The 26,835-nt window shown below is 32.5% G+C and overlaps 1 protein-coding gene across 2 annotated transcripts; it reads right to left on the bottom strand.

Annotated features, from left to right (window-relative positions):
* Positions 1-1,289: 1,289 nt before the first annotated feature.
* LOC138703882 (hemolymph lipopolysaccharide-binding protein-like) lies at positions 1,290-26,440 on the bottom strand. 2 transcript variants are annotated; one of them, XM_069832067.1, is made up of 5 exons: positions 26,241-26,440; positions 17,135-17,235; positions 12,062-12,167; positions 10,126-10,404; positions 1,290-8,152 (listed from the first exon to the last, which is right to left on the bottom strand). In XM_069832067.1, the coding sequence occupies exons 1-5, from the start codon at positions 26,269-26,271 to the stop codon at positions 7,965-7,967; spliced, it is 705 nt and encodes a 234-aa protein (XP_069688168.1). In that variant the 5' UTR covers positions 26,272-26,440; the 3' UTR covers positions 1,290-7,964. The 2 variants fall into 2 exon arrangements, with proteins under 2 accessions (XP_069688168.1, XP_069688167.1); XM_069832066.1 differs by lacking the exon at positions 26,241-26,440 and having other exon boundaries at positions 17,135-17,432.
* Between the last annotated feature and the right edge of the window lie 395 nt (positions 26,441-26,835).

The following is a 26,835-nucleotide window of genomic DNA, read 5'->3' as shown; positions in this document are numbered from 1 at the left end:
ATTTTTTTATACATTTAGTTTTTATTAATTTTGTATTCTTTTATTTATTATTTTTCAGTTAATTTCCATTAATTAATTAATGAATTTGCTTTAATTTTTATTAATTATTTATGTTTTATTATTTTTTTCAATTTTTATTAATTTTTTATTTAGTTATTTATTTATGTATTTATTTATTAATTGTTCTTTTATTAATTTTTTATTAATCTTCACTTATTTATTTATTTTTTATTATTTTATTTCTCATTGATTTTTTATTTATTTATATTTTATTCTTTATTAATTATTTATTTACGTATTTATTTCACTTATTTTTTTAAATTTGTAATAATTTTTTATTTATTTAATTATTTGTTTATCTATTAATGTATTTATTTATTTACTTATTTATTTATTCATTTTTATTAATATCTTATTACTTATTTAATTATTTTATTAATTTTTATTAATTTTTTGTTTGTCTTCATTTCTTTATTTTTTGCAGACTTCTATATATATTTATGTACTGGTTTATTTAATTGTTTATTAATTAATTTATTTAGCTTTTATTAATTTCTTACAAATTTTTAAATTTATTTATTCTTTATTCTTTTTATCAATTTTTGTTAATTTTTTATTAACTTTATTTATTTATTTTTATTAATTTCTTATGTTTTATTAATTTTGCATTTATTTATTTATTTACTTTCTATTAATTATTTATTTATTTACTTTTTTATTTATTGTGTTTATTTATTTAAAATGACAGGATTAAGGATTAAGGCCATAAGGCCTTCTCTTCCAGCCTACCATTTACAGGAGAAACAAAAAAACTGAGTATAAATTAACTCAGAAACTTCATCACCTGTACTTTGGATTTGATGTTAAAGTTTTAAATTTAATTTATACTTATTGTTTCCCCTGTATAATTTAATTTTTGTTGGTTAGCAGGTTTAATAGTTTAAGTTACATGTCTAAAAACAAAATGTATAGACAAGGTCAGTTAAAATGTACTCGTAACAATTACAAAGAGATTGTACAATCAAACAATTCGTCAAGATTATAAAATCGACTTAAAATTAACCAACTAGAGGTGTAAAATTTGAGAGCAGCTCTACTTAAATTAAAAATATGAGATGGAAATTTATTTGCAATCTTCAGTGACATTTGACAAATTTTTTTTTTTTTTTTTTTTTGGGATTTAGCAAGTCTACATGTTATGATATTAAAATCATTTCCTTGTCTTATGTCATAGGAATGAATATCATTTCTTAATGTTAAAGTTGGAAGATTATCTTTAACATACAAAATTAACTCTAAAATATATAAATTTATTACAGTCATGATTTTGTTTTTCACAAATAATGGTTTACAATGTTCATTAAAAGCTGCATTTTATAAAATTATTATGGCCCTTTTTTAAAGCAATATGACCCTATTTATAAAAGCACTGTTGCCCAATAGCAATATTCCATAGATAAGAGTACTTTGAAAGTAAGCAAAATAAGCATCAGGAATATAGTTTTCAGGTACAAAGCTTTTAATCTCTTAAGTAGAAAGTTTAGTAGAAATGTGATCAATATGACTTTCCCATGTCAACTTGGAATCAACAATAATTCCTAACATATTAAACTGGCTTTGTTCATGATTGGGCCTCTTAAGAGTAAAAATCACATGTTCAGTTTCAGCTGGGTTCAACAAAAATCCATTTGCATTAAACCAAACTTCAGCATCTCTTAAATTATATTGAGAAATGCTTATCAACCGCGTACAGAACAGTATCAGCGCATATATTATAGGGTAGGTCATTAGTAGCTAGCAAAAACAATATCGGACCCAATACGGAGCCCTGAGGAATTCCATAATAATAATTCTTAATATCAGATTTCTTACCATTAAACGAAACACTTTGTTTGCGATCTGATAAGTAAGATTAAAAATTCATCAACTCACTTCCTATGACACCCAAATAACTTAATTTAAGTAATTGATTAACTAGTGGACTTACTCGTGTTAATTATGTAAGTGTGTGCGGCTTACAGCTGTTTCGGTGCATCATCACACCATCTTCAGAGCCTACTAGATCTCGGCGTCATCTCGAACTTCTCTGCCTGTTATGTGGGTGCGTTTGATTGAGATGTTTTTGTAGTGTGCTTTCTGTTCTGTATGCTATGTTGTATTTCTGCTTTCTGAATGAAGATGCGATCTTACACTACAAAGACATCTCAACACACAAAAAACACAAACAAATAAATACGACCACACAGGTGTATGCAAACTCACATGTAATAGTTGCGACAAGTTCTACATTGGACTGACAGGCAGATCATTCCAAACACGCTACAAAGAACACATTAAAGCAATAACCAGAGGACACAATACATCTACACACGCTGATCACATAACCAATGCTAACCATACATACAAGAACATAAATGCGGACATGGAAACCCTACACATACAACCCAAGAACCAAAAACTCAACACATTAGAACAATACGAAATATACAAACACACTAAAACACACCCTGATCAAATTCTCAACACACAGATCAATTTCAGTACACACACACTATTTGACTCCACTATTCAACACCTTTCAACAATCAAACGCACCCACATAACAGGCAGAGAAGTTCGAGATGACGCCGAGATCTAGTAGGCTCTGAAGATGGTGTGATGATGCACCGAAACAGCTGTAAGCCGCACACACTTACATAATTAACACGAGTAAGTCCACTAGTTAATCAATTACTTATATTAAAGTGTTAAAAGTAGTGTATGAAAGATTCAAAATGAACTTGATTTAGTCAATAGAATATTATGATCAACACAATAAAAAATCTTGCTCAAGTCACAAAAGGTTGCATGAAAATAAACATTATTTTCAAAAGCCTCCAATGCTTGCTTTACAAGACAATTAACTGCACCTATGGTATTATCACAGTCTAGTATATACAGTGATTAGGAACAACTGACTGTGCTGGTACTATTTCGCATTGTATGTAATGAGGCGATATTAGCGATCCTAGTGGTTAGCAACTATCTACGGATGCATATTTACCACGTATTGAGCTTCGTGACTGTATATACTAGACTGTGGTATTATGTTTAGACCTGAAATCATATTGCTGGTAATATAACAATTTGTTAGACTCTAAATACAATACAAGTTGTTTCTTAATTATCTGTTCAAAGAGTTTTGCAAAAACAGGAACATTAGAAATTAGTCTATAGTTACTGGGGTCATCTTTATGGCCTTTTTTAAAAATAGGTGTCACTCTTGAAACTTTCAAGGATTCAGGAAAAATACCCTTTTTTAGAGAATCATTAATACATATAGTCAGCAGCTTTATTATATATATAGGATAATTTCTTTAAGAAAATTATTTGAAATACCATAAAAATCTTTTATTTTAGAACTCTTCATTTTGTTAACACACTATAATATTTCATCTCTTATAACTTCTTTCCATTTAAAGACCGTTACAGGTTTTGGTGATTTCATCAGTAATTCGTTACAAGAAACATTAGAGCTAGATATATTCGATTTTATTTCATTTGGTTGTTCCACAAAATATTCATTAAATTTATTAGCGGAAATATTAATCTCATCATCATTAACCATAGAGAATTTTGATTTAATTAATGACCATGCAGTCTTGACTTTATTTTCAGAGGCTTCTGTAAGAGAGAGCATTTAATTTGGCTTCTTTTATTGCCAATTTAGGCCTATATATATATGATCAATGTTTTGACATAGTATAATGTAGTGAAAATCTTACATTTGATCATATATATTTGATCAAAAATTTTATCATATTCTGTGACACAGAAATTTCATAGCGTAATATAGGCCTAACAAGGAATTCCATGTCGTCGAGTATTCCTTGGTCTAACATAAGAGACATCGAGTACGTGGGTTTTATATACATTACTGATTAATTTTCATTATAAAGTCAAATATAATATTTATTATACCCTATATTTTAACTTTGCCTTCAGTAACAGCAAAAGTCTGAAATGTAATATCAAATTTTATCTTTTTCAAAGGAAGAAATGTGGAGGTTGCCAACAAAACCGGTCGTTTCCAAAATAATATATATATATATTTTAAGGAAATAGGAAAAGCTGTATCATGCCTTCACTATACCTCAATATGAGCGACAATTTTATGTGTCGTGCATGTTACGTCTGTTGATCTAATGGTGCAAATAATCATGATTTTAGTCATTTTTGTGCATTTTATAGACAAAAATATTTTGGAAATATCCAGTTTCGTTTGGAAATATAGAGAAAAAGTTCACTTTTGTTCGAAAAAAGCTATTGGACATTTATGACAATAAAACATACACGCCACTTACATCAACTGTATCATGGAGTAACGAATGTAATCAATCAATCAATCAATCAATCAATATTCCCATCATTCCTGCGTGGAACATAGGGATCTCAGAAAGCTTCTCCATCTGACTCTATTCCTGGCCAACACCTTAATCTCACTCCATGTCTTCCCCATCGTTTTTGCTTCTGTGAGAACAGTTCGTTTCCATGTTATCTTGGGTCTGCCAATTCCTCTGCTGCCCTGCGGATTCCAATCCAATGCCTTCCTGGCGGTGTCATCTGAAGGTCGGCAAAGTGTATGTCCCAGCCATCCCCACTTCCTATGCCGAATTTCAAATTCAACTGGTTTTTGTTTAGTTTTTAACCATAGGTTTTCGTTGGGTATTTGGACCGGCCAGAATATTTTTAATATGTTCCTCAAACATCTATTAATAAAAACTTGTAGTTGATTGATATTAGTTTTAGTTATTTTCCAGGTTTCACAGCCATATAAAAGCACGGATTTGACATTTGTGTTAAAAATTCTCAGTTTAGTATTTATTGTATAGGCAGCACTCTTCCATATAGGCTTTAGCAGCCCAAAGGCATATCTTGCCTTCTTTATTCTTACTCTCACATCGCTATTTGTACCACCATTCTGGGAGACTATACTGCCTAAATATGAGAATGCCTTCACATTTTCAATTACGCCGCTGCTTAGAGATAGAAGAGTAGGTTGATTGGCACCTATGCGCAATTCTTTGGTACGAATGTAATATTAAATGGTAATTATGTAGTAATCATCGGCCAGGCAATCTTTCAGCAATATTCATATTCATATTCTTTATTTGTCTGATGGTACAATAGTACAAGAGGCCTCGTCAATGTAATAATATAAAATACAATGTGTCAATATTAAAAATATTAAAAACTAAATATTATAAAATGGATTATTTTGTAGCGATCTCTTAATGTGAAGTTTAAGGGGTCCAGAGCAAATAAGCTCTACATTACCAAATATAAAGGCCTAAATATATTTTAATTAAAATTTGACACTCTAACGGGGAAATATATTCCCCAAACCTCTATTGTGGGAAGATAGCAGTCTGGCCAGTACTTAAGTATTACATAATCGCCTGTATCATAACATGTTTACAATAGTGCTAGCATTCAGCTCAACTATGTGAATGCACATTGCAGGAAAATAAAAATATGAAATCTTATAGCTTATAGCTATAGCTTATTTCCGTAGATATCCTTCATTTTCATTCTACTGTATCATGAAACAATGAATATATTATAACACTTTAACAATAATTTCAATTAAACAAACATTTAGCTCAACTATGTGAATGCACATTGCATGAAAATAAAAATATCAAGTGAATAGCTTATTTCCGTAGATATCCTTCATTTTCATTCTACTGTATCATGGAACAATGAATATATCATAACACTTTTACAATAATTTCAATTAAACATTTAGCTCAACTATGTGATGCACATTGCATGAAAATAAAAATATGAAGTCAATAGCTTATCTCCCTAGATATCCTTCATTTTCATTCTACTGTATCATGGAACAATTAATATATTATAACACTTTTACAATAATTTCAATTAAACATTTAGCTCAACTATGTGAATGCACATTGCATGAAAATAAAAATATGAAGTCAATAGCTTATCTCCCTAGATATCCTTCATTTTCATTCTACTGTATCATGGAACAATTAATATATCATAACACTTTTACAATAATTTCAATTAAACATTTAGCTCAACTATGTGAATGCACATTGCATGAAAATAAAAATATGAACTGAATAGCTTATCTCCCTAGATATCCTTCATTTTCATTCTACTGTATCATAGAACAATGAATATATTATAACACTTTTACAATAATTTAAATTAAACAAACATTTAGCTCAACTATGTGAATGCACATTGCATGAAAATAAAAATATGAAGTCAATAGCTTATCTCCCTAGATATCCTTCATTTTGATTCTGTGTCATGGAAAAATGAATATATCATAACACTTTTACAATAATTTCAATTAAACATTTAGCTCAACTATGTGAATGCACATTGCATGAAAATAAAAATATGAACTGAATAGCTTATCTCCCTAGATATCCTTCATTTTCATTCTACTGTATCATAGAACAATGAATATATTATAACACTTTTACAATAATTTAAATTAAACAAACATTTAGCTCAACTATGTGAATGCACATTGCATGAAAATAAAAATATCAAGTCAATAGCTTATCTCCCTAGATATCCTTCATTTTGATTCTGTGTCATGGAAAAATGAATATATCATAACACTTTTACAATAATTTAAAATAAACAAACATTTAGCTCAACTATGTGAATGCACATTGCATGAAAATAAAAATGTGAACTGAATAGCTTATCTCCCTAGATATCCTTCATTTTCATTCTACTGTATCATGGAACAATGAATATATTATAACACTTTTACAATAATTTAAATTAAACAAACATTTAGCTCAACTATGTGATGCACATTGCATGAAAATAAAAATATTATATCATGGAACAATGAATATTATAACACTTCTACAATAATTTCAATTAGCCTAGCAATAAGATATCACTCTTGCACATAGAAGTGGAAATGACCGATTTTGAATGGATTGGTAATTGTAACACATACAGAATGTTGGAAATGTCCGTTTTTGATACAAAAAAGACAAAGAAAATATCAGCATTAGTATAATATGGAATTACCAGGTTTTGATTGAAAATACTGATTTTACCATATTGTTTCTCCTGGAAGTGACTGAGTTAGAATAAAAACAATAACACATTCAGAAAGATGACTCTCTAAACATACCAAGAAGTAAAAAAATTGCTTTTTCTTTTCTTTTTTTCTTTTTTTTTTTTTTTTTTTTTTTTTTTGGTGGAAATGACCAGTTTTGTTCACAACCTCCACAAATGTTTTCTTAAATACAATAAATATTATGCAATATATTTTATTATAGAGTACATATACATAAATACGTTGATAAAAATGTTTTATATCAAGTACAAAAATTACCACATACAGCATTTTTTAAATTCTCTCCAGCTTCCTGATAATATGTGCTAGTCACACAAGATAAATATGACGTGAAATTCCACATGAGAAAATTATTTAACAAAAATAAACATACAGTCCTGAAAGTTAATCTGTTAGGTACTGAAGTTCCTATAGGAGAACAAATATTAAACTAACTGGAATCATGAATAATTCAATAGAGAATATTCATTGTCTTGGTTTTATAACAAGATGACGGACTAATGTGTTTTAGGTCACCAGTGAGAGGGAGAAGAGACAACTAGAGGCTGCAGAAATTGACTTCAGGAGATGGTTTTCAAGAGTAGCCAACCCAGTCTATCTCAGGAATTAATACATTACAACAAAAATGGAAATCGAGGAACCTGTCACCAATGGGATAAAAACATTTTTTGTGCAACTGAATTGATACGGTCATGGGATAGATTAGAAACATGGCCTGTGGAAATGTTGAATTCAACTCCTCCTGGGAGACATTGGAAAGGTGGAAAGGGAATATTATGCTCTTCAAAATGGAACTGAATTAAACAACTGTTGAAGAGTGCAAATGATTGTGAAGAAAATAAGATCAATCACAAGGAGGGAATTCTTCTTGACTTGGAGATCGAGCTTCGCATATGAACGCCAGCTTCACGTCGCATCCGACATCTCCGAGAGTGCTTGCCCGGCGACTTGAGGCACCACAGAATTCAGTATCTGGATGAGTGGGCTGGCCAGGCTCCCACTTGTTGTATCCTGTCGACTTAAGAGGTTGGTCTGCAAAACATCCAATAAAATCTGACAGTGTATTTTTCCTTAATATTTCACATTATTTTATGAGATATATGTATTCCCATACGAACATTCAATTTTTAGTAAAAACTTAGAGAAATATGATGCCATATTAAAGAAAACTTTAATAGAAAAAGGAGCATCTTCTGCGGACCTCTGGAAAAAGAACTAAGGAAGAGACTAGTGAAGTGCCTTGTGTGGAGTGTGGCATTGTATGGGGCAGAAATATGGACATTACGACGAAGTGAAGAGAAGCATTTGAAATGTGGATATGGAGAAGAATGGAGCATGTGAAATGGACAGACAGAATAAGAAACGAAGCTGTGTTGGAAAGAGTGGGTAAAGAAAGAATGATGCTGAAACTGATCAGAAAGAGAAAAATGAATTGGTTAGGTCACTGGCTGAGAAGAAACTGCCTAATGAAGGATGCACTGGAAGGAATGGTGAACGGGAGGAGATTCGGGGCAGAAGACGATATCAAATGATAGAGGACATTAAGATAAGTGAATCATATGCGGAGACTAAGAGGAAGGCAGAAAATAGGAAAGATTGGAGAATGCTGGGTTTGCAGTGAAATACCTGCCCTTGGGGAGAACACTTATGTATGTATGTATGTATATATTAAAGAAAATATGATACAATATTTAAAACTCCTGAGATCAGTCCCTTATGAGCTGTAAAAAATTACTCCTGCAATCAAGAAATTCTGCATAACACAGCCACAATGTCTAAACTACTTTCCTTTGAAACGAGAAATGGTATGCTAATGACATCTGAAACATCTTCAAAATAATCTGCCAGAATTTTTAAACGTCATGTTATAATAGTACCGGTATCAACCTATAGAGGATTTACAATTTTCAGACTATTTTTCTTCCGAAAAGTGGATAAAGCAGGCATAAAATTGTAAATACTGTTGTATAATAACTTGGAAATTCCTGGGCTCAATTCCAGGTGTCAGCAGGATTTTTCTCGTTGTCTGAACTTCCAGAACAGCCCCAAGGTTCACTCAGTCTTCTTCCAAATTGAGTACCAGATTTTTTCGGGAGGTAAAAGATGGTCTGAACATAATGCCAAGCATACACCCTCATTCTATTGCTGAAGTTATGAAAGCATGAAACTCTCCATACACCTTATGGCTTTGAACTTGTTAAGGTTTTAATTTTTATTTAGTATTTTGTATTTATTAATTTTATTTATAATGAGATTTATTATTTCATGATTGTCTATTTCGAAATGTTCTGTCATAATTGTAGACTACAACACAATCTTATAATAAATATATTGAACTCAGAGGGTTCACAATTTTTATTACTTTAATTTCAAAGGAGCAAAATAAAGGAATATACTGTATAGGTTACAAAGATATTTTTTTTAATATTCTAACATGACTAAAAATAAAATGTAACAAAAAGCCTAAATTATAAAAGGCTCACAAAATTAGTCCATTCCTTACAGAGGAGTAGTGACTTACTGGTCATCTCCACCCAAATTCATTGTAACTCGTGTGCCAGTCTATTGAGGAAATCGGAACAATCCAAGAAAAATTTTCATCGTCCATTAAATCCATTCAGTATTGGGAATCGAACCCCATATTGTGGAATGATAATCCCGCGCTCTCACATCGATAAATTCCAGAGGAAAAGTGATTTTGCAGTAACAATGTGCAAAGTGCTATCCACGCATTGCATGAGGATTCCAATATGAAAGTGAAGGCCGAAAGGAAAATGCAATCAAGATAAAAACTTTTGGAGGAGAGATCTGTGCTGAACTCGGAACTACAATGTAGGAAAGAACCGACCAAGTAAGTAAGTCTGCAAGTAAAAACTACGACCATCGGTTGTAAGGAAAAGTCACAGAAAGATGCATAAGTTTATCTAGATAAAACCTAACAAAAACCGTTCCATTTTAAAAGCACAACTTTGTGAATAGGCTTACACAGTATTTCTGAAACTTACTGAAAATTGTGACGTATTGTCCCTTAGTCTTGAGGTCGTTGAAGCCTATATGAGCCCATTCGTTCATCCAACCAGAAAGCAGTGAGGGATATGGCTTCCAAAGATTCACCAAGGCATCCGCTTCCTTCTGTGAATTGATGACGACCAGATGCGCGCATTCCTTAACACATGTGTCCCGCGCGTCGAACCATGTTTTCGGAACTGGATGAAACTTGTAATAACCCAGACCATCTAACAGTTGGTAGTCAGCTGGTACTTGGCATTTCTTCTCTTGAGAAGCTGAAATAACATCATCATCATCAGCAGCAGCAGCAGCAGCAGTAGTAGTAGTAGTAGCAGCAGCGACAAATAGACTATGTAATCTGGTTGCCAATGCTGCATCAGAATGTCTTCGCAAAATTTTTGAGTCATTACTCATTTATTCTTATTTGTTCTTAAGTCCCAAACGACAAAGTATTCTGAAGGATTTATTTTATTGGGTTATTTTACGATTCTGTATCAACATCTAGGTTATTTAGCATCTGGATGAAAGAAGGTGATAATGCCGGTGAAATGATTCCGGGGTCCAGCACCGAAAGTTACCCAGCATTTGCTCGTACTGGGTTGAGGGAAAACCCCGGAAAAAACCTCAACCAGGTAACTTGCCCCTACCCGGATTCGAACCCGGGCCACCTGGTTTCGCAGCCAGATGCGCTGACCGTTACTCCACAGGTGTGGACTGAAGGATTTATAATCAAGTATGATAATTATTAGTCATATAATTATAGTCAAACATTAATAGCTTATCGGCAAACTTCAACATGAAATTAGTCATATAAAGTTAATGAATCCTTCTAAAACAAGATCGTTGGCTTTGGGAAACTACATATATATCAAGAGTTCTTAATCGGCAGTTGGTTTTGTTTAATTTATTTGCACAGGTCAAAATTCAAGACAAGAATTCATTAGCAGATTTGATATCTTCGGAACTTAACAATCCATTCAATAACTATACCAATATAAACTGAAACATCAGTATCTTAAGTGTTTCTTCGAGATTAGAACCATTTATAAATGTACGGATTTTGTTCAGAGTGGAGAAAATATCACAGGTTTAGTACGAATCTGGCTTCCAAGTTTAGCTTCCTGTAAAGCTGATTTGAATAATATTAAAGCGAAAAAATTGTTCCGGGACCGGGGATCAAACCGGGACCCGCATAATATACCCCCCTGTTCATTAACATGAAACCACAATTTAAAGTCATACAGTATAGTGTGTATTCGATGCTGGGTCTTTGACGTCAGCACACTTCAGGTATGTAGACACAAAGGGAAGAATTGGACCGTGGTTGTGTATTGTTCATGGATAGCTCAGTGACAGAGCGTTGGCGTGCTTAGCTAAAGATCCCGGGTTCGATACCTGGTCCCGGAACAATTTTTCTCTTTAATATCAGAGGTTTAGTGCTTTTCATTTCTAACCATTGGCAGTAATGAATTATCCAGTGTTCAATATAGCATAGCAGCAGATGATTGATTATTATGAGAAATAGGTTAATTTAATTTACAAATTATGTTCCAATAGTTCATCTTTTATTACCAACCTTAAGTTCGTCTTAAATATAAACTAGAATCTGCATTTTTCACTAATACAATTCTGAATTTTGGAATATCACAGTTGAAATGAAGGGCAGTCCATCTTCTCACCGATAACTGAAAATTTTTCCATGACCTGATGACTGCGTGGTACTTTAAAGTAATTGCGGCACCGTTAAAAAAGGGGATGGATAAATTCTCATTGCATGGTAATGCTTCAGTTTGCGTGGGAACATTTCATTCAGGGTTACAGCGTGAACATTCATTCGCTATATCAATTGCTATAGAATTTCAACTTGCTTGCAAAATGCGAATTTTTAAAGCACAACACTTAATTCTTACATGTTAACTGAAGATAGCCTACCTGTGATATTGGCGATAACTATGATCGTTTCTTTGTCATCGCACTCGATAGTTTTCTGGTCAACATTCACGTCCCACTTTCTGTTGTCCTGGTGTTGCAGTTGCACCTGCAATGTGAGGAATATGAAAACACAAATAAAAGCGATTGGATTGTGTGGAAGTATTATTTTGGCTTCTTCTGTGAAATGAAGCATTTCTTTCACAGTACACTGGATTTATTTTCGTATGTCTGTTTAATATGTACCGGTACCGATATTGAATGTAACATTTATGCGTACGGTAATTGTATTGGTATTAATACTAGGGTATTCGATAAGTAATAGGTAATACCAACAATGCTGTAAATCAGTGCTCCTAGCGGTGACCACTGAAATTTTGTACTACGTAATAGAGCAGCGACTGTTTCATAAATTTGCAATATTGAAAGTCTCGAAGTAGGCCACATTTTTTTAAATACAGTGACTGTTCCTGATTTGTAGTAAACAATACAGCTCCAAAGGTACGAACAAAGGTGCTTAATAAGAAATCCAAATTGCAATAAAAAACATGCAACTCGCTGCTTTAGGGCATTACAAGAAGCCTGTGGGAGAGAAGTCCTACCATACTGAACTACCGGTATTGCAGGTTGGGTAGAAGCGAGGCATTCACTTTCAATCAAGAGTTGACATCAGAAGAGCTTTAGATTGATCAGTGAGATAGATATCCACAAATGCTGCTGCAGATGGAGTCTGCCGTCTTCTAAGAATTTGGCAATGTATTGTTGGCATGGTAGGAGACTATATTTGAAGTAATCCCTCCTCTGGTAAACTAGTGAAAGTGACAAATTAGCGACCGTGTACTTAAGGTCTATATTGTACCATTAAATAGCACAATAGAGACCTTAAGTGCAGGGTCGCTTATTTGTCACTTTCCCTAGATTGCCAGAGGATGGACGGATGTAATGTCAAAAGTAACCCATATAAATAAAATTTAATGTGAAACAGTAACTATGTTATCATTACTTTTCGAATGCCCTAGTATTATGTCCAGCACATAATGAACGATGATTATTTCCATTTTCCATTATCTTCTGTTTTCTTATATTCATTTTGATTGCTGCAAAAATAACAGTACAATTTAATTTGCACACACTTCCACATTCTAGACATTTCGCAGTTAATATTAAATTAATAGACTAAAAATAACCAAGTTCATGTCGTGAAAAGTTATTAAATATGCATGCAAATATGCTTTTAAAGGTTAAAAATATCCCATTAAACATGCAATAATAAATTAAAAGAAATTTCGTTTCCTGTAACAGTCCGAATGGTAATGAGTATGATCTTATATTATTTCTTAGATAGAGGTTGAAGCAAAGGAGCTTGCGTTGTCTAAAATCAGCGATGACCAACACGTGGCTCAGGTTTTCAATTGAGAAAGTGTGTCTGTTGCCCCCGAAGATGCTTTTATCTCGTTAAAAATTACTTCCATGTCGCACGAGGTTATTGGGGAGTATTTAAACTATGTTAATCGTTCCACAAACAGAGACGTCTTTTGTGTGATGAAGTATTTTTCTTCGAGAATGTCCCGAATATCTTACATTTGCTGTATCCAGAATTTTTTTAAAACAATGTTGGTCACTTTTTCCTTTACTTTTTTCCCTAAACTTCCAGAATAAAACTCAGATTATATCAAATACCTTACTATAAAAATACCGGACAGCTGTATACTAACAGCATTGACGAAGTGCGAAATGTTGCGGAGCTGACATTTAGCAGAGAGGTGTGGTATTACGACCACAAATACAAATTAATATTAACATAGCGGGAATCGGACTATTGTTTACAAGTGAGGTATGTACTAATATGGAATAATATATGAGACACTTAAGAAATGTTAAATAATATTTAATGTAACATTGTTATTTTATATCAAAGCTGTATATTTGAGTAATATTGCATACTTCGTATTATTATCTGTAATTAATTGTTACCTACATATTTATTCTTTGCTTTATTGAGTCAAAATTAATTCTGACATTAAAAATGAATTTACAATAACGATTTATATACCAATTGCTGACAACCGCAAAGATAAATCGGTAGTAATCTTATGCTTGTAATAATTAGTAAAGGCGTGTGGCCAACAATAAAACTTAATTTGATAAAACCTTAAAATTTCCAATAGGCATACATTTTAACTTGTATTCATTTATTACGCCTAAATATAAAAGCTAATTTTTATTATTCTATCAACACAGAGACGAAGGCATTAGGCCTACTGAAGAATTTTGTTGACTCATGTTTTATGATCCCTCAGAAATCGAAATTACGATTTGCAGCAGTTTGTAATGCTGTAATTGTAGTAGTTATAAACACCACATAAACACCCTGACATTTTAACACAGCACTAATTAATAAAACTATTTACGAGCCCAGCAACAATCTACATTATCTAGCTAGCAGCACCTGTGTAAAACTGCTAGCCGTCCGGTATTATTATAATAAGGTATTTGATTATATTTTGCTTCTTCAAAAACGGCTAGTGATATGTGATTCCTTTGGTAAACCGGAAAAGTTAGATTCCCCTCTAACTCATTGCTTGCCGGTATATTTTATGCTGTCTCAATAGATGCAGAATCAGACGAGTCCAAAAAATTAAAACCTCTTTAATGGCTTATAGATACTGAGAATAATGAAAGACTTCATCGAGCCACATTCTCTATCGGATTAACTGGTGCAGGTAGGAGTGAAATATGATGTGCTATTGATTTAAACAACTGAACTCTCGATGGATATTTATGGAGGCCACTAACCCATCTATCAGTGGAAAACAATTACGTATCGTCTCAGCAACACCATGAAGAGCATTATGCTAGGGATGTCCTATGAATCAGGAAAAATGCATTTTAAAATTTCTCCTGATTTGACTGTTAAGGTAACTGCATCTATAACATATAAAATTAGGCCTAACAGATAATATTTAACATCAGTAGGTGATATTGATTTTAAGGAATCCATCACACACTAGGTTACAGTTAACTCGGCCAAGGGCGAGTGGAGCTGTGGGCGTAATGTGAACTATCGCAATGACGCTATACGAACACAGGAGTAGTACCTACAAGTGGCGCTCCAGGCTGCAGGACTCCACTGGCCTCGGTCGAGTAATGCATTGTTAGTGGCTTGTAATTGACACAGATTAACAAGATACAGTGTGGTCTGTTTGTCCTTACTTTAGCTATTACGTTTGCCTTCAAACTTGTTGGATGTACGACAAAAAAAACTCGTACATCTTACAATTATATGCCCTATACACCTTGAAGTATTGAAAATATTTTGCATTTATAAAAATGACGAAAACATGCAGGTGTAATATGAAACCATGTTTAGTTAACTCAAAAATTGAACATTCATATAGGTCTAGCTAATGTATAAGCATACAGTTATACTCCCTAATATGAAAATGCATGAACTTCCGGGCCATAAAGTTAACTGTGTGAAAATTGTTGAACATGTCGTTATAATGTAAGGCAGGCTTATTTTGAATGAAATAAATGAAGGGTACACGGGAATAACGATCAAGGTCCATTTTAGAAAGTTTCGAGAAAAACGAATTTTAAAGTTTAAGCACTTAATACTTTGTTATGTGTGTATTTAACAGAAATTGACGTAGTGGAATGTCAAGAACGATGATTTCTTATTACTAGCTAGACCACATGATAGTACTTCCTTTCCACTATAAGATAGCATTATTAACTCAATTTCGATTTTTGATGGACCTTGATCGTTTTTCCCGTGTACCCTTCAAATTTTAATGTCAGCAAGACAATTCAGCTTTTATTAGGCGTATTTAATATGTCTTAAATTACAACAGACAACAAAAGACTCACGTACTCAACAACATTACCTTACATATTAAAATCCGAGCATTAGGACTATATTCGGAATAAATCTATCAATAATGTGTGCGGTACTATGGAACGGCACATTAAGATAGTGCTTGAAATTTTTTTCTGAAATGTGAAAATCATAATTCATAACATATTAAGAAGTTTTTATGGAAGCCTATGTTTTTTATAATTAACAACTACTAAAAATCATCACTATTATTCCACTTTTAAAGAATTAGTACAGTCAACTGAAATAACTTTACACAGTTTTATTCTTTTCATATTTTCGTCTATTTGACGACGGTCTTGTTCGAAACAAACTGTAGTCTCTAGCTTTGAAATTTTTCTCACGGAAATATTTCGTGAAGAGAAGAACGTTTAATGTATTCAACAATTAACCAAATTAAGAAAACGTAATAAAATTTTACACTCGTGGTAGCAGGAAATTTAAACGTGTATGTAGGCCTATTAGGTAACAGAGATAGCTTTTCGTTTCTTCCCACCTTCAATCAGCTACAGCTCTATTGCTTACGGTTATTTAAGGTACTATGTCACGTTGCACTTATCCAAGGAAAGTGCCACCCACTCGCTTGTCATAAGCACTGACAGACTCAAGTGATAAGTGAAGTTACATGGAAATTTCTACGACTTATCTGTACCTGAGTGTTGAGATATCATGGTTTTACCTGAAAGCTTAGAATTAGTAGTTATTTATATTTTGTTATAACATAGTTGTAGTCCACACCTGTGGAGTAACGATTAGCGAGTCTGGCCGCGAAACCAGGTGGCAAGTTACCTGGTTGAGGTTTTTTCCGGGTTTTCCCTCAACCCAATATGAGCAAATGCTGGGTAACTATCGGTGATGGACCCCGGACTCATTTCACCAGCATTATCACCTTCATTGTAGGGCTATCTGAGATCTGGGCCAATATAGATGTGACTAATCATTTGGATATTAGTTTAATCAGTTATTTGGAAAAGGCCATATATCCGGAAATAAGGCTTTTTTGAAATAAACAAATAAATATATATACTCTATTCAGCTGCATATAGAAAGCTTAGAGAAATGGCTCTTTCACGACAAATGAGCGGCTCTGTTCATAGAACACATTTATACAATAAAACGCATTTTGGAAAAATAGGATATATGGCCTTTTCGAAATAACCGGTTCAGTTGTACGTAACGTTGGAATGGTATAGTCGTACCTGTGCATTCCATTTTCCATTCTCGTTACGTTGACTGACAAGAGAAAATTTGAGGTCGGTAGCCCTTGTGGAGAGGCAAGGCAGGCCGGCATAGACGCCTCCTAGACAGCAAACGACAATACAATGAAAGAATCTCATTTTTTTGCGAGACCTGCAACACAACAATCATGTACACTATAAAGGAGATGACTGCAGTATGAAGGACGTTGGAAATGTTGGAATAGTGTAAGAAACATGAACATTTTGGGAGCTAACTCTTGCGGTTTTGATTTAAAGTTCTTATCGTGGTTTGTTTTGTTTCAAGCGGAAGTCTTGTGTAATAACGACTGTTTGGTGAGAGAGATGCAAATCAACAGCATCCGGATCCGGTATACTGCAGTGATTTTCTACTAGGAGGTCAAGGACATCTGGGAGTCCGCAGAGCTGTAAATGGAGGTTGGAACATAATAATAATAATAATAATAATAATAATAATAATAATAATAATAACAACAATAATAATAATAATAATAATAATAATAATGTTATTAATAAAAGTGTACAATATTAATGGAAAGCAGGAGCTAATTACTATTTTTAAGTTTTTTTCAGACCTGTCCCTTATTTCTGTGAAATGTCCGTTATTTTTAATCTATGTCCTTTATATTAATCAAAAAGTGGCAACCCTATCTGTTAGCAAACGAGATGGCAAGGCCTATCATTATGTTGTCATTACTTAGTGCTTGGTGGAAACAGTCCAAAGCCATTGTTTTATTGTATGTTCAAAAAATATATTTTCTGTTTGACTTCAAAAATAAACTTAACTATAACAAGTTAAGACTGCGTTTAGAAATGATATTTGGAGTAACATCATTATTACACCGGGGACAGAAGAACTTGAGGCTTCAGTGGCATCGCTACAAAAGAGCCCACACACAGCAGAATTGTTCGTTGCACTACAAACTGAAAATGTTGACCACCTACTTTCACTGATCCAGCTATGCTCTCACAATACAATAACTTCCGTTCAGAAAATGTTTTGCAGATGAATGGTACCGTACCTGCTAGTGCGGGAGGAGGGGGTGGTTGGACTGTTTAAAAGTAACAGTCTTCAAGCTTCTAGATGTTCTGTTCCCGGTGTATTATCAGATCAGGTCTCTTCATTTATGATCTCTGCTTATGGATATATGAAATTTTCAAATTTTTAATTTTTCGTATTTTTAATTTTTCAAATTTCAATTTTTGGATTTTTAAGTCTTCGAATTTTTATATTTTCAATTTTTTGGAAATTTAAATTTTTCGTATATTGAACATTAAATGTATTTTTCGTCTTTTCAATTTTTGCAATTTCTCGATTATTCAGTTTTTCATATTCTGATTTTTTCAAATCCTTAAATTTCCGCATTTTTAATTTATAGAATTTTCTAATTTGCAGGTTTTGGAATTTTTTTATTTTTAATTTGTTGATTTTCAATTTTAAAAAATTAAATTTTTCGAATTTTCAATATTCCATTTTCCTAATTTTTAATATTTCAAATTTTGAAATTTTATTTTACATTTTTCGAATTTTGACTTTTTCAGTTTTCAACTTTAGAATTTTCAAATTTTCGATTTTTGAATTTTTAAATCTTAAATTTTTTTAATTTTCTGATTTTCTAGTTTTGAACTTTCGAATTTTCAACATTTCGAGTTTTTTTTAATTTTATTTTGTAGTATTCTCAATTTAAAATAATGATATTTTTTCCAAAATTTTAATATTTCATTTTGGTGGAGGTGTGGAGGGAAAATTGAAGAGAAAATAGAGGGAAAACATAGAAGATATAGGGATTATAGAGGGAAAATAAATTGGAATGTGGAGGAGAAAATAGAGGGGAAAATGGAGAGGAAAACACAGAAAATAAAAAGAAATTAGGTGCTAATTGGATGAGAAAAAGCAGAATAGACGAGAAATGAGAGAGAATGAAAGAAAAATAGAAGAGAGTATAGAGCAGAAAATATATTGAAGAATAGAGAAGAAAATAAACGAGAAATAGAGGAGAAAACAGAGGATAAAACGAAGGGACAATAGACAATATAATAAAGAAAATGTAGAACAGAAAATAGAGGAGAATGTAAAGGAGAAAATAGAGTCGAAGAAAGGAGAGAAAATAAAGTCGAAAAAAGAAGTGAAAATAGAAGGTAAATAGAAGAGAAAGTAGAGTAGAAAATAGATAGGAAAATAGAGGAGAGGTCAAGGAGAAGATAGGGGGAAAATGGAAGAGAAAATAGAGTAGAAAATGCATTAGAAGATGGAGGTGAAATGGAGGGGAAAGTAGATAAGAGAGAAATGAGACAGGAAAATACAGAAGAAATTTGAGTGAAATTTGTAGGAGAAAATACCGGGAAAAATACAGCAGAAATGGAGAAGAAAATAGAGATGAAAATAGATGAAAAATGAGAAATAGAGGGGAAAATAGAGGAGAAAATTGAGGGAAAATACATAAGAATGTAGATATGAAAATAGAGGAGAAATTAGAGAATAAAATAGAAAGAAATTGAAGGGTATAATAGAGAATAAAATACAGGGTAAATATAGAGAAAATGGAGGGGATGATAAGGAGCATATAGAGTTCAAGTAGAGAAGAAAATAGAAGATAAAGTATACGGAAAATGGGCTAGAAATTAGAGGGAAAAGAGGAAAAAATTTGGGGGAAAAAGAGGAGACAATAGAGGGGAAAATAGAAGAAAAATAGGGAGAAAACTATAGTAGAAAACAAAGAGGAAAATAAAGGATAAAATTGAGGGAAAAACAGAGAAGAAAAGAGACGAAAATTAGAGAGAAAATAGTGGTAAAAGAGAGTAAATAATAGAGAGAAAATAAATCAGAAAACAGAAGAAAAATTGTGGAAAATTGGACGAGAAAATAGAGGAGATGATAGAGGAGAAAATAAGTGGTAAATAGAGGGGAGAATAGATGAGAAAATAAAAATAAAAGATATAGACAAAATATAGCGAAAATAGAAGGAAAATATGGGCGGAAATAGAGGGGAAATTGGAGGGAAAGTGGAGGATAAAAGAAAGACGAAGTAGAAGGAAAATACAGGAGAGGAAAAAGAGAGAATAGAGTTAAAATGAAGGAGAAAATACAGGGAAAAGAGGAGAAAATTGTGGGGAAAATATAGGAGAAAATAGAGGGGAAGATAGAGCACAAAACAGAAGAAGAAATAGGTGGAAAACAAAGGAGGAAATTGAGGGAAAAATGGACCAGAAAATGGAGCGAAAAATATACATGAAAATAGACAAAATTGAGTAGAAATTAGAGGGAAATAAGGAGAAAATAGAGGGAAAATAAAGAAGAATATACATGGTAAATTAGAGGGGAAAGAGAAGAAATAGAGGGAACATACAAGTTTTAATAGAGGAGAATGGATGAGAAAATGAGGCAGAAAATAGAGAAGTAGAGGGAAAAATAGAGGAGAAAAAGACGGGAAAATAGAGGAGAAAAGTGTGGAATATAGAGGAAAAAAGTAGAGGTAAAATACAGAGAAAACAGAGGCAAAATATAGAAGAAAATTCAGACGATAATAGATTAGTGAATAGAGGAGAAAATAGAGAACAAAGTAGAGGAGTATATACGAAGAAAATAAAGAAGTTAGATTGAAAAATAAATGGGAAAATTAGAGGCGAAACTAGAGGGAAAATAGACTAGGAAATATAGGGAAAATAGAGGAACAAGTAAAGAAGAAATTAAAGAGAATACGCAGGGGTAAATGGAGGAGGAAATAGAGGGAAAATAGATGATAAAATAGAGAGGAACATAGAGAGAAAATGAAGGGACAATAGGCAAGAAAATAAAGGAGAAAATTGACAGAAAAATAGAGAAAAAATTTGAGGGAAAATAGAGAGACCATAGAAGGAAAATGGAGGGGGGAAATAGAGGTAAAGTAGAGGGAAAATAGAGAAGGAATTACAGGAGAATATAGAGAGAAATAAAGAGAAAAAGGAAGGAAATTACAAGCGGAAAATTGACGGAAGAATATAGCGGGAAAATATACGGAAAATGAGGGGCAATTAGAATGAAAATAGAGGAGAAATTAAAGGGAATATGGAGAAGAAAATGCCCAGAAAAGAGGGGAAATTGGAGGGAAAAGAGGGGAAAATATTGTAGAAAATAGAGAATAGGACAGAAGGAAAATAGAGGAGAAAATAGATAGATAAGAGGGAAAATAGTGTGAAAATACAGGAAATAATAGAGAATAAAATTGAGAAAATGAAGCGATATTTGAAGGAAAAATAGATGAAATAGAGGAGAAAAGAAGAGAAAAACAATAGAAAGTAGAAGGAAAATGAAGAATAAAATAGAGGTAAATAGGGACAGAAGAGAAAATACAGATGAAATAGATGAGAATATAGGGCAGAAAATAAAAGGAAAAGTAGATTGGAAAACGGAAGATAGAATAGAGGAAAAAATAGAGACAAAATGGAAAATAAATTAGAGGGATTATAGAGACAATAATGAGTATATAGAGGAGAAATTAAGGAGAAACTACAGGCTAAAATATAGGGGGTATAGGGAGAAAATAGAGGCAAAATAGAATAAAATAGGTGTGAAATATAGGGCAAAAAAGCGAAATTAGACACGAAAATAATGTAAAAATAGAGAAAATAGATGGGAAATATAGGAAAGAACATAGGAAATAGAGGGGAGAATAGATGAGAAAATAAAAATAAAATAGAAAATAGAGTGAAAATGCAGGAAAACAGAATAAAATAGAGCGAGAATAGAGAACAAAGAAGAAAACAGAGGGAAAATAGAGGAGAAAAGCCAGAGAAAATAAAAGGAAAGTGCAATAGAAAAACACGAGAAAAAAAGAGGAGAAAATGGAGTAGGTAGAGGAGAAAATAGCGGGAAAACAGAATGGAAACAAAGAGAAAATAGTGGAAAATAGAAGAGGGAACAGAGAGGAAAATAGATCAGGAAATGAAGGGAAAACAGAGGAAAAGAGAGACAAATAGAGGACAAAATAGAGACAAAATGCAGTATAAATTAGAGGGAAAGTAGAGAGAAAACAGAGGGAATAGCAGATGGAAAAATATAGTAGAAACAGAGAATGAAATGGAGATGAAAACAGAGGGTAAATGAAGAAGATAATAGAGGCAAAATCTATACTAATAATACATCTGTAGCCAAAATTTTTCTGGTAATTTTCGATTTTCCAAAAATAATTAGTCCTAACATATATAATTAATCACCCTGAAACCGAAAATCGCTTTTTTGAAATTTTTGTTTGTATGTCTGTCTATCTGTATGTTTGTTACCTTTTCACGCGATAATGGCTGAACCAATTTCGATGAAAATTGGAATATAAATTAAGTTCGTTGTAACTTAGATTTTAGGCTATATGGCATTCAAAATACATTATTTAAAAGGGGGGTTATAAGGGGGTCTGAATTAAATCGAAATATCTCGCTTATTATTGATTTTTGTGAAAAATGTTATATAACAAAAATTTCTTTAAAAATCATTTCCGATAAGTTTTATTCTTTGAAAAAGTTTGATAGGACTGATATTTAATGAGATAAATGAGTTTCAAAATTAAAATAACTGCCATCTAAGGCGGTGTAATGAAATAAACAAATGAATTCGTCTATAAGGGGCCTTAGTCAACAACAATCGAAAGCTATGAATCACAGCCTACAGAGAATGTTTCTGTGTTTGCATGAAGTAATATCGGAACCTAATTAACCGATTTGTGTAATTAATTATTATTTCACCATTGGAAAGTGTAGTTTCTCTATATGGACATAATGCTACAATGTTATTCGTTTCCTGTATTTCTTAAAATAATGTTAATCTCAGAGAATTAACGAACCACAAGAGTGTACTGATTTAGTATGCAGTAATAATATGTTAGCTTAGCATTCCATTATTTTATAATCCAAATTTTAACTATGCTCAATTGAATCGTGTTAAAATAAATAAAATACATTTGCATTAAATGCAATGCAAAAAAATTGGGTAATGAGCCAAGCAGATTATGTTGCACTGTTGTAAAATAAAATTTGTTCCTCCTGAGATTCAAGAGCCCCCATAACAAATTAAAAACTTACTTATCGGTGTACATCCGTTATCAACACATTTTTTATATAATATAATATAATATAATATAATTTAAGTTATTTGAAGGGTTCAGAACCATAGTGGCCCAAGCGCCATTTACTGAATACGTAGAAAACAAGGGTTAAAATTAAGTTATTTTCATAATTCAATGGAAACATATAACAAGTAAAATAAAGTATACACATTAAATCTAAATGATATGTCAGTCTTAATTAAAGTATGGATGGATGTAATAAAAATTAAGAAACATGTTAAAGGAATTGTCATTGCACCAAATGAGTGGTCTCTGGACCAAAATGATCGCATTTTAATTATTTAAATACAATTTAAATTAAGTAACATAATAAACGATTTATCCTTCTATCAAACACGAATGTTCCCGGGATCAAATGTCCTATTTTAATTATGTAATTACTTTATATTCATTTCTAACGGGTGCAGCGGAGCGCACAGGTACGGCTAGTAGATAATAATAACAATAATAATAATAATAATAATTATTATTATTATTATTATTTATTTATACCGGCCATAGGGCCTTCTCTTACGACAATTCATCCCAAGAATAATAATTCGACCCACGACAAATTGTTCCAAGAATATTTCGTCCCGAATCTACGACGTACCACGATATATTGTCCCATTGCGAAATTTTAATAATTGAGAAATTTTAATAATTAAGAAATTTCAATAATTAAGAAATTGTCTAGCAATAATCCTTAGCAGTTGCTTAACAACAGACGAAAATTTAAAACAAGATCAAAATTCGTTGTACAGACTGATTAAACATCATGGAACGTCCATGTCTCACCATATCTCAGGAAGGCAAAACCAAATTAATCTGGAAAGGATATTTGTACACCAACCATAGGCAAGGAAGGGAGAAAACAAAATGGAGATGTGAAAGAATAGGAGAATGTTCTGCTAGAGTTCATTTAGAAGTAGGGTCACATCAAATTCTAAAAGAAAGTGATCGTAGGCATGCTCCTGATTGGGGCAAGTACAGAGCAATAGAAGTTTTAGCAGAGATCAAAGAGTGAGCGCAGTCATCAAACAAAGCAACATCTTCAATAGTGAATTGTCATGTCAGTGTGGTGTCAAGTGAGACGTACTTAAAACTTCCAAAAAAATCAACCATAAATCGTTTGGTGCAAAGGGTTCATTAAGAAAATTTATCTCCCGATCCTAAACACCTGGATAATTTGGAAGTCATACCAAACCATTTCCAAATTGATAAGGACAGCAGACGGTGGCTCCTCTCTTTCAATGCGGACAGTAAACTGGCAATATTTACATCAGACCATCTACTACGATTGAGTCAATATGACTATTGGATATGTGATGGTACATTTAGATCGGTACCAAACATTGTGTGTCAGCTTTACTCAATTCATGGCAATGTTAGAGGACAGTGGTACCCATTGGTAATGTTTTATTTCACTCAACAGTGTATTAATAAATACTTGTGAAAACATGACTTATTTGGCACAAACGTGGGATGAAAACATGTTGGGACAAATACTTTGGAACAATTTGAAGGGTACACAGGAATAACGATCAAGGTCCAGTTTAGAAAGTTTCGAGAAAAACGAATTTTAAAGTTTAAGCACTTAATACTTTGTTATGTGTGTATTTAATAGAAATTGACGTAGTGGAATGTCAAGAACGATGATTTCTTATTACTAGCTAGACCACATGATAGTACTTCCTTTCCACTATAAGATGGCATTATTAACTCAATTTCGATTTTTGATGGACCTTGATCGTTTTTCCCGTGTATCCTTCATTTGTGATGGTACAAATCTTGTAGCAGTACCAAAATGCATTATAACAAATAGGTTGGGACGAACTGTCACAGTGCGATTTTTCCAGGACAAATAGTCTTAGATTCTTCTGTTACACTCTACCAGGTCACAAAGTATACAAGCAGTGAAAATTTAACATAAAATTAAAGAAGAGAATACTAACATATTACAAAAAAATAATAATAATAGCATAACAAAATCGACACTAAACAACATGAAAATAATACCATAATAGAAAAAAAAGTAAAATACATTGGAATATAATAAAAGCAACTCTATTAGTACAAATAGTTAATATGGAAAACGTAAGGAAGAATATGACAAAATGGAATGTAATAAAATATTAATAAAAAAGAAGAAAAGAAATACGAAAATTAAATAAAATCCACAATAAAAAGGGTATGATAATAAATTCATCTGGTGATCCAGAGAACAAAAATGGGAAAAGGAAGGGAAAGAAATAGACTATACAAATTTTTACAAAACTATCGCAGAGAAAAAAACGTATAATTATAATACAAGACAGGCAGAAATTTGAGGCCAAATACAGGAAAAACATTCAGGGGACATTAGAGGAGAAAACAGGAGAGAAAATATAGGGGGGAAATTGAATGAGACAATGAGGAGAAAATAGAGAGAAATGAGGGGGGACAATATAGAAGACATTCGAGGGAAATTTATAGGAGGAGAAAACAGAGGGAAAAAATAGAAGAGGAAATAGGTGAAAAATAGAGGGGAAATTATAGGATGAAACAGAAAGAAAAATAGAGGGGAAGGTAGAGCAGAAAACATAGGAAAAATAGAGAAAATAGATTAGAAATTACAGATAAAATAGAAGGACTATACTATAAATTATAAAGAGAATATGGAGAGGATAACAGAATAGAAAGTTGAGGCATAAAAGAGGGGAAAATAGAGGAGCAAATATATTGGTCAAGAGAGATGAATATAGATGGGAAAATAGAGGAGAAAATACAGGGAAAAATGGAGGACAAAATGAGAGAAAACAGAGACAGAGGAGAAAACACGGACAAAAATGAAAACATAGAAGGGAAAATAGGAGAAAATGGAAGGGAAAACAGAGGAGAAAGGACATGGAAAAATGGAGAAGAAAGAATGAAAAATAGAAGAGAAAATAGGCCAGAAATGGAGGGAAATATAGAGGAACATAGAGGGGAAAACGGAGACAAAATATATAAGCATAACTGTAAAATGTACTCACCTATTATTTTCTGGAGAAACATTAAAGTCATGTTTCAATGTTGCTGACGAAAATGCCTCATAACTTCACAGCTCCTGTAAACCCAACAGTGACCTTTGATGATGCAGCAAACCACTCTAAATTGTTCAAAGCAGTTAAAATTCCGTGACATATAGCCAGAATGACATCATCTTCCTCACCTTCTTCTGAGACAGTTCTCTCACCTCAGACACACCTGCTGGTACATCAGATTCCATTGGAGCACATACGGCAAACATCATTATAAACTCAAATTCCTCAAAATTCAGAATGTATTCCAGAATGTCTAGTTCACGGTTTCACAAACTGTGGCTCGCGAAATTTTACAAGTGGTTTGGCAAGATTTTTCCCTAATGGCAGATGGTTTTATTGCTATGTTATCATTGCAAGTAACACTTGGAATATCGAACTGTAGCAATTATGACTCTATATGGATTAGACATATTGTTCTTTGTGTGTTTAGATATTTAGTGACAGGGAGTAGCTTCGTCAGTCTGTTATAATTAGGAAACAGATTTTTATGTGCTAAAAATTTAAATATATTTATTTTTATGTGCTAAAAAGTACGAAAATATTT

This window comes from Periplaneta americana, chromosome 1, assembly GCF_040183065.1.
Source record: "Periplaneta americana isolate PAMFEO1 chromosome 1, P.americana_PAMFEO1_priV1, whole genome shotgun sequence".
Lineage (NCBI taxonomy): Eukaryota > Metazoa > Arthropoda > Insecta > Blattodea > Blattidae > Periplaneta > Periplaneta americana.
The sequence above is the reverse complement of the archived record's forward strand: the minus strand, read 5'-3'. Positions and strand labels throughout refer to the sequence as shown.

Bases quoted from the DNA above. Each gene is read 5' to 3' on its own strand.
- LOC138703882 (XM_069832066.1), bottom strand. From the start codon at position 17,272: ATGAGATTCTTTCATTGTATTGTCGTTTGCTGTCTAGGAGGCGTCTAT. The intron at 10,405-12,061 runs GTAGGCTATCTT...ATGTTATTTCAG, and splicing joins AGTTATCGCCAATATCACAG to CTTCTCAAGAGAAGAAATGC. The intron at 8,153-10,125 runs GTAAGTTTCAGA...GATGTTTTGCAG, and splicing joins ACAATACGTCACAATTTTCA to ACCAACCTCTTAAGTCGACA.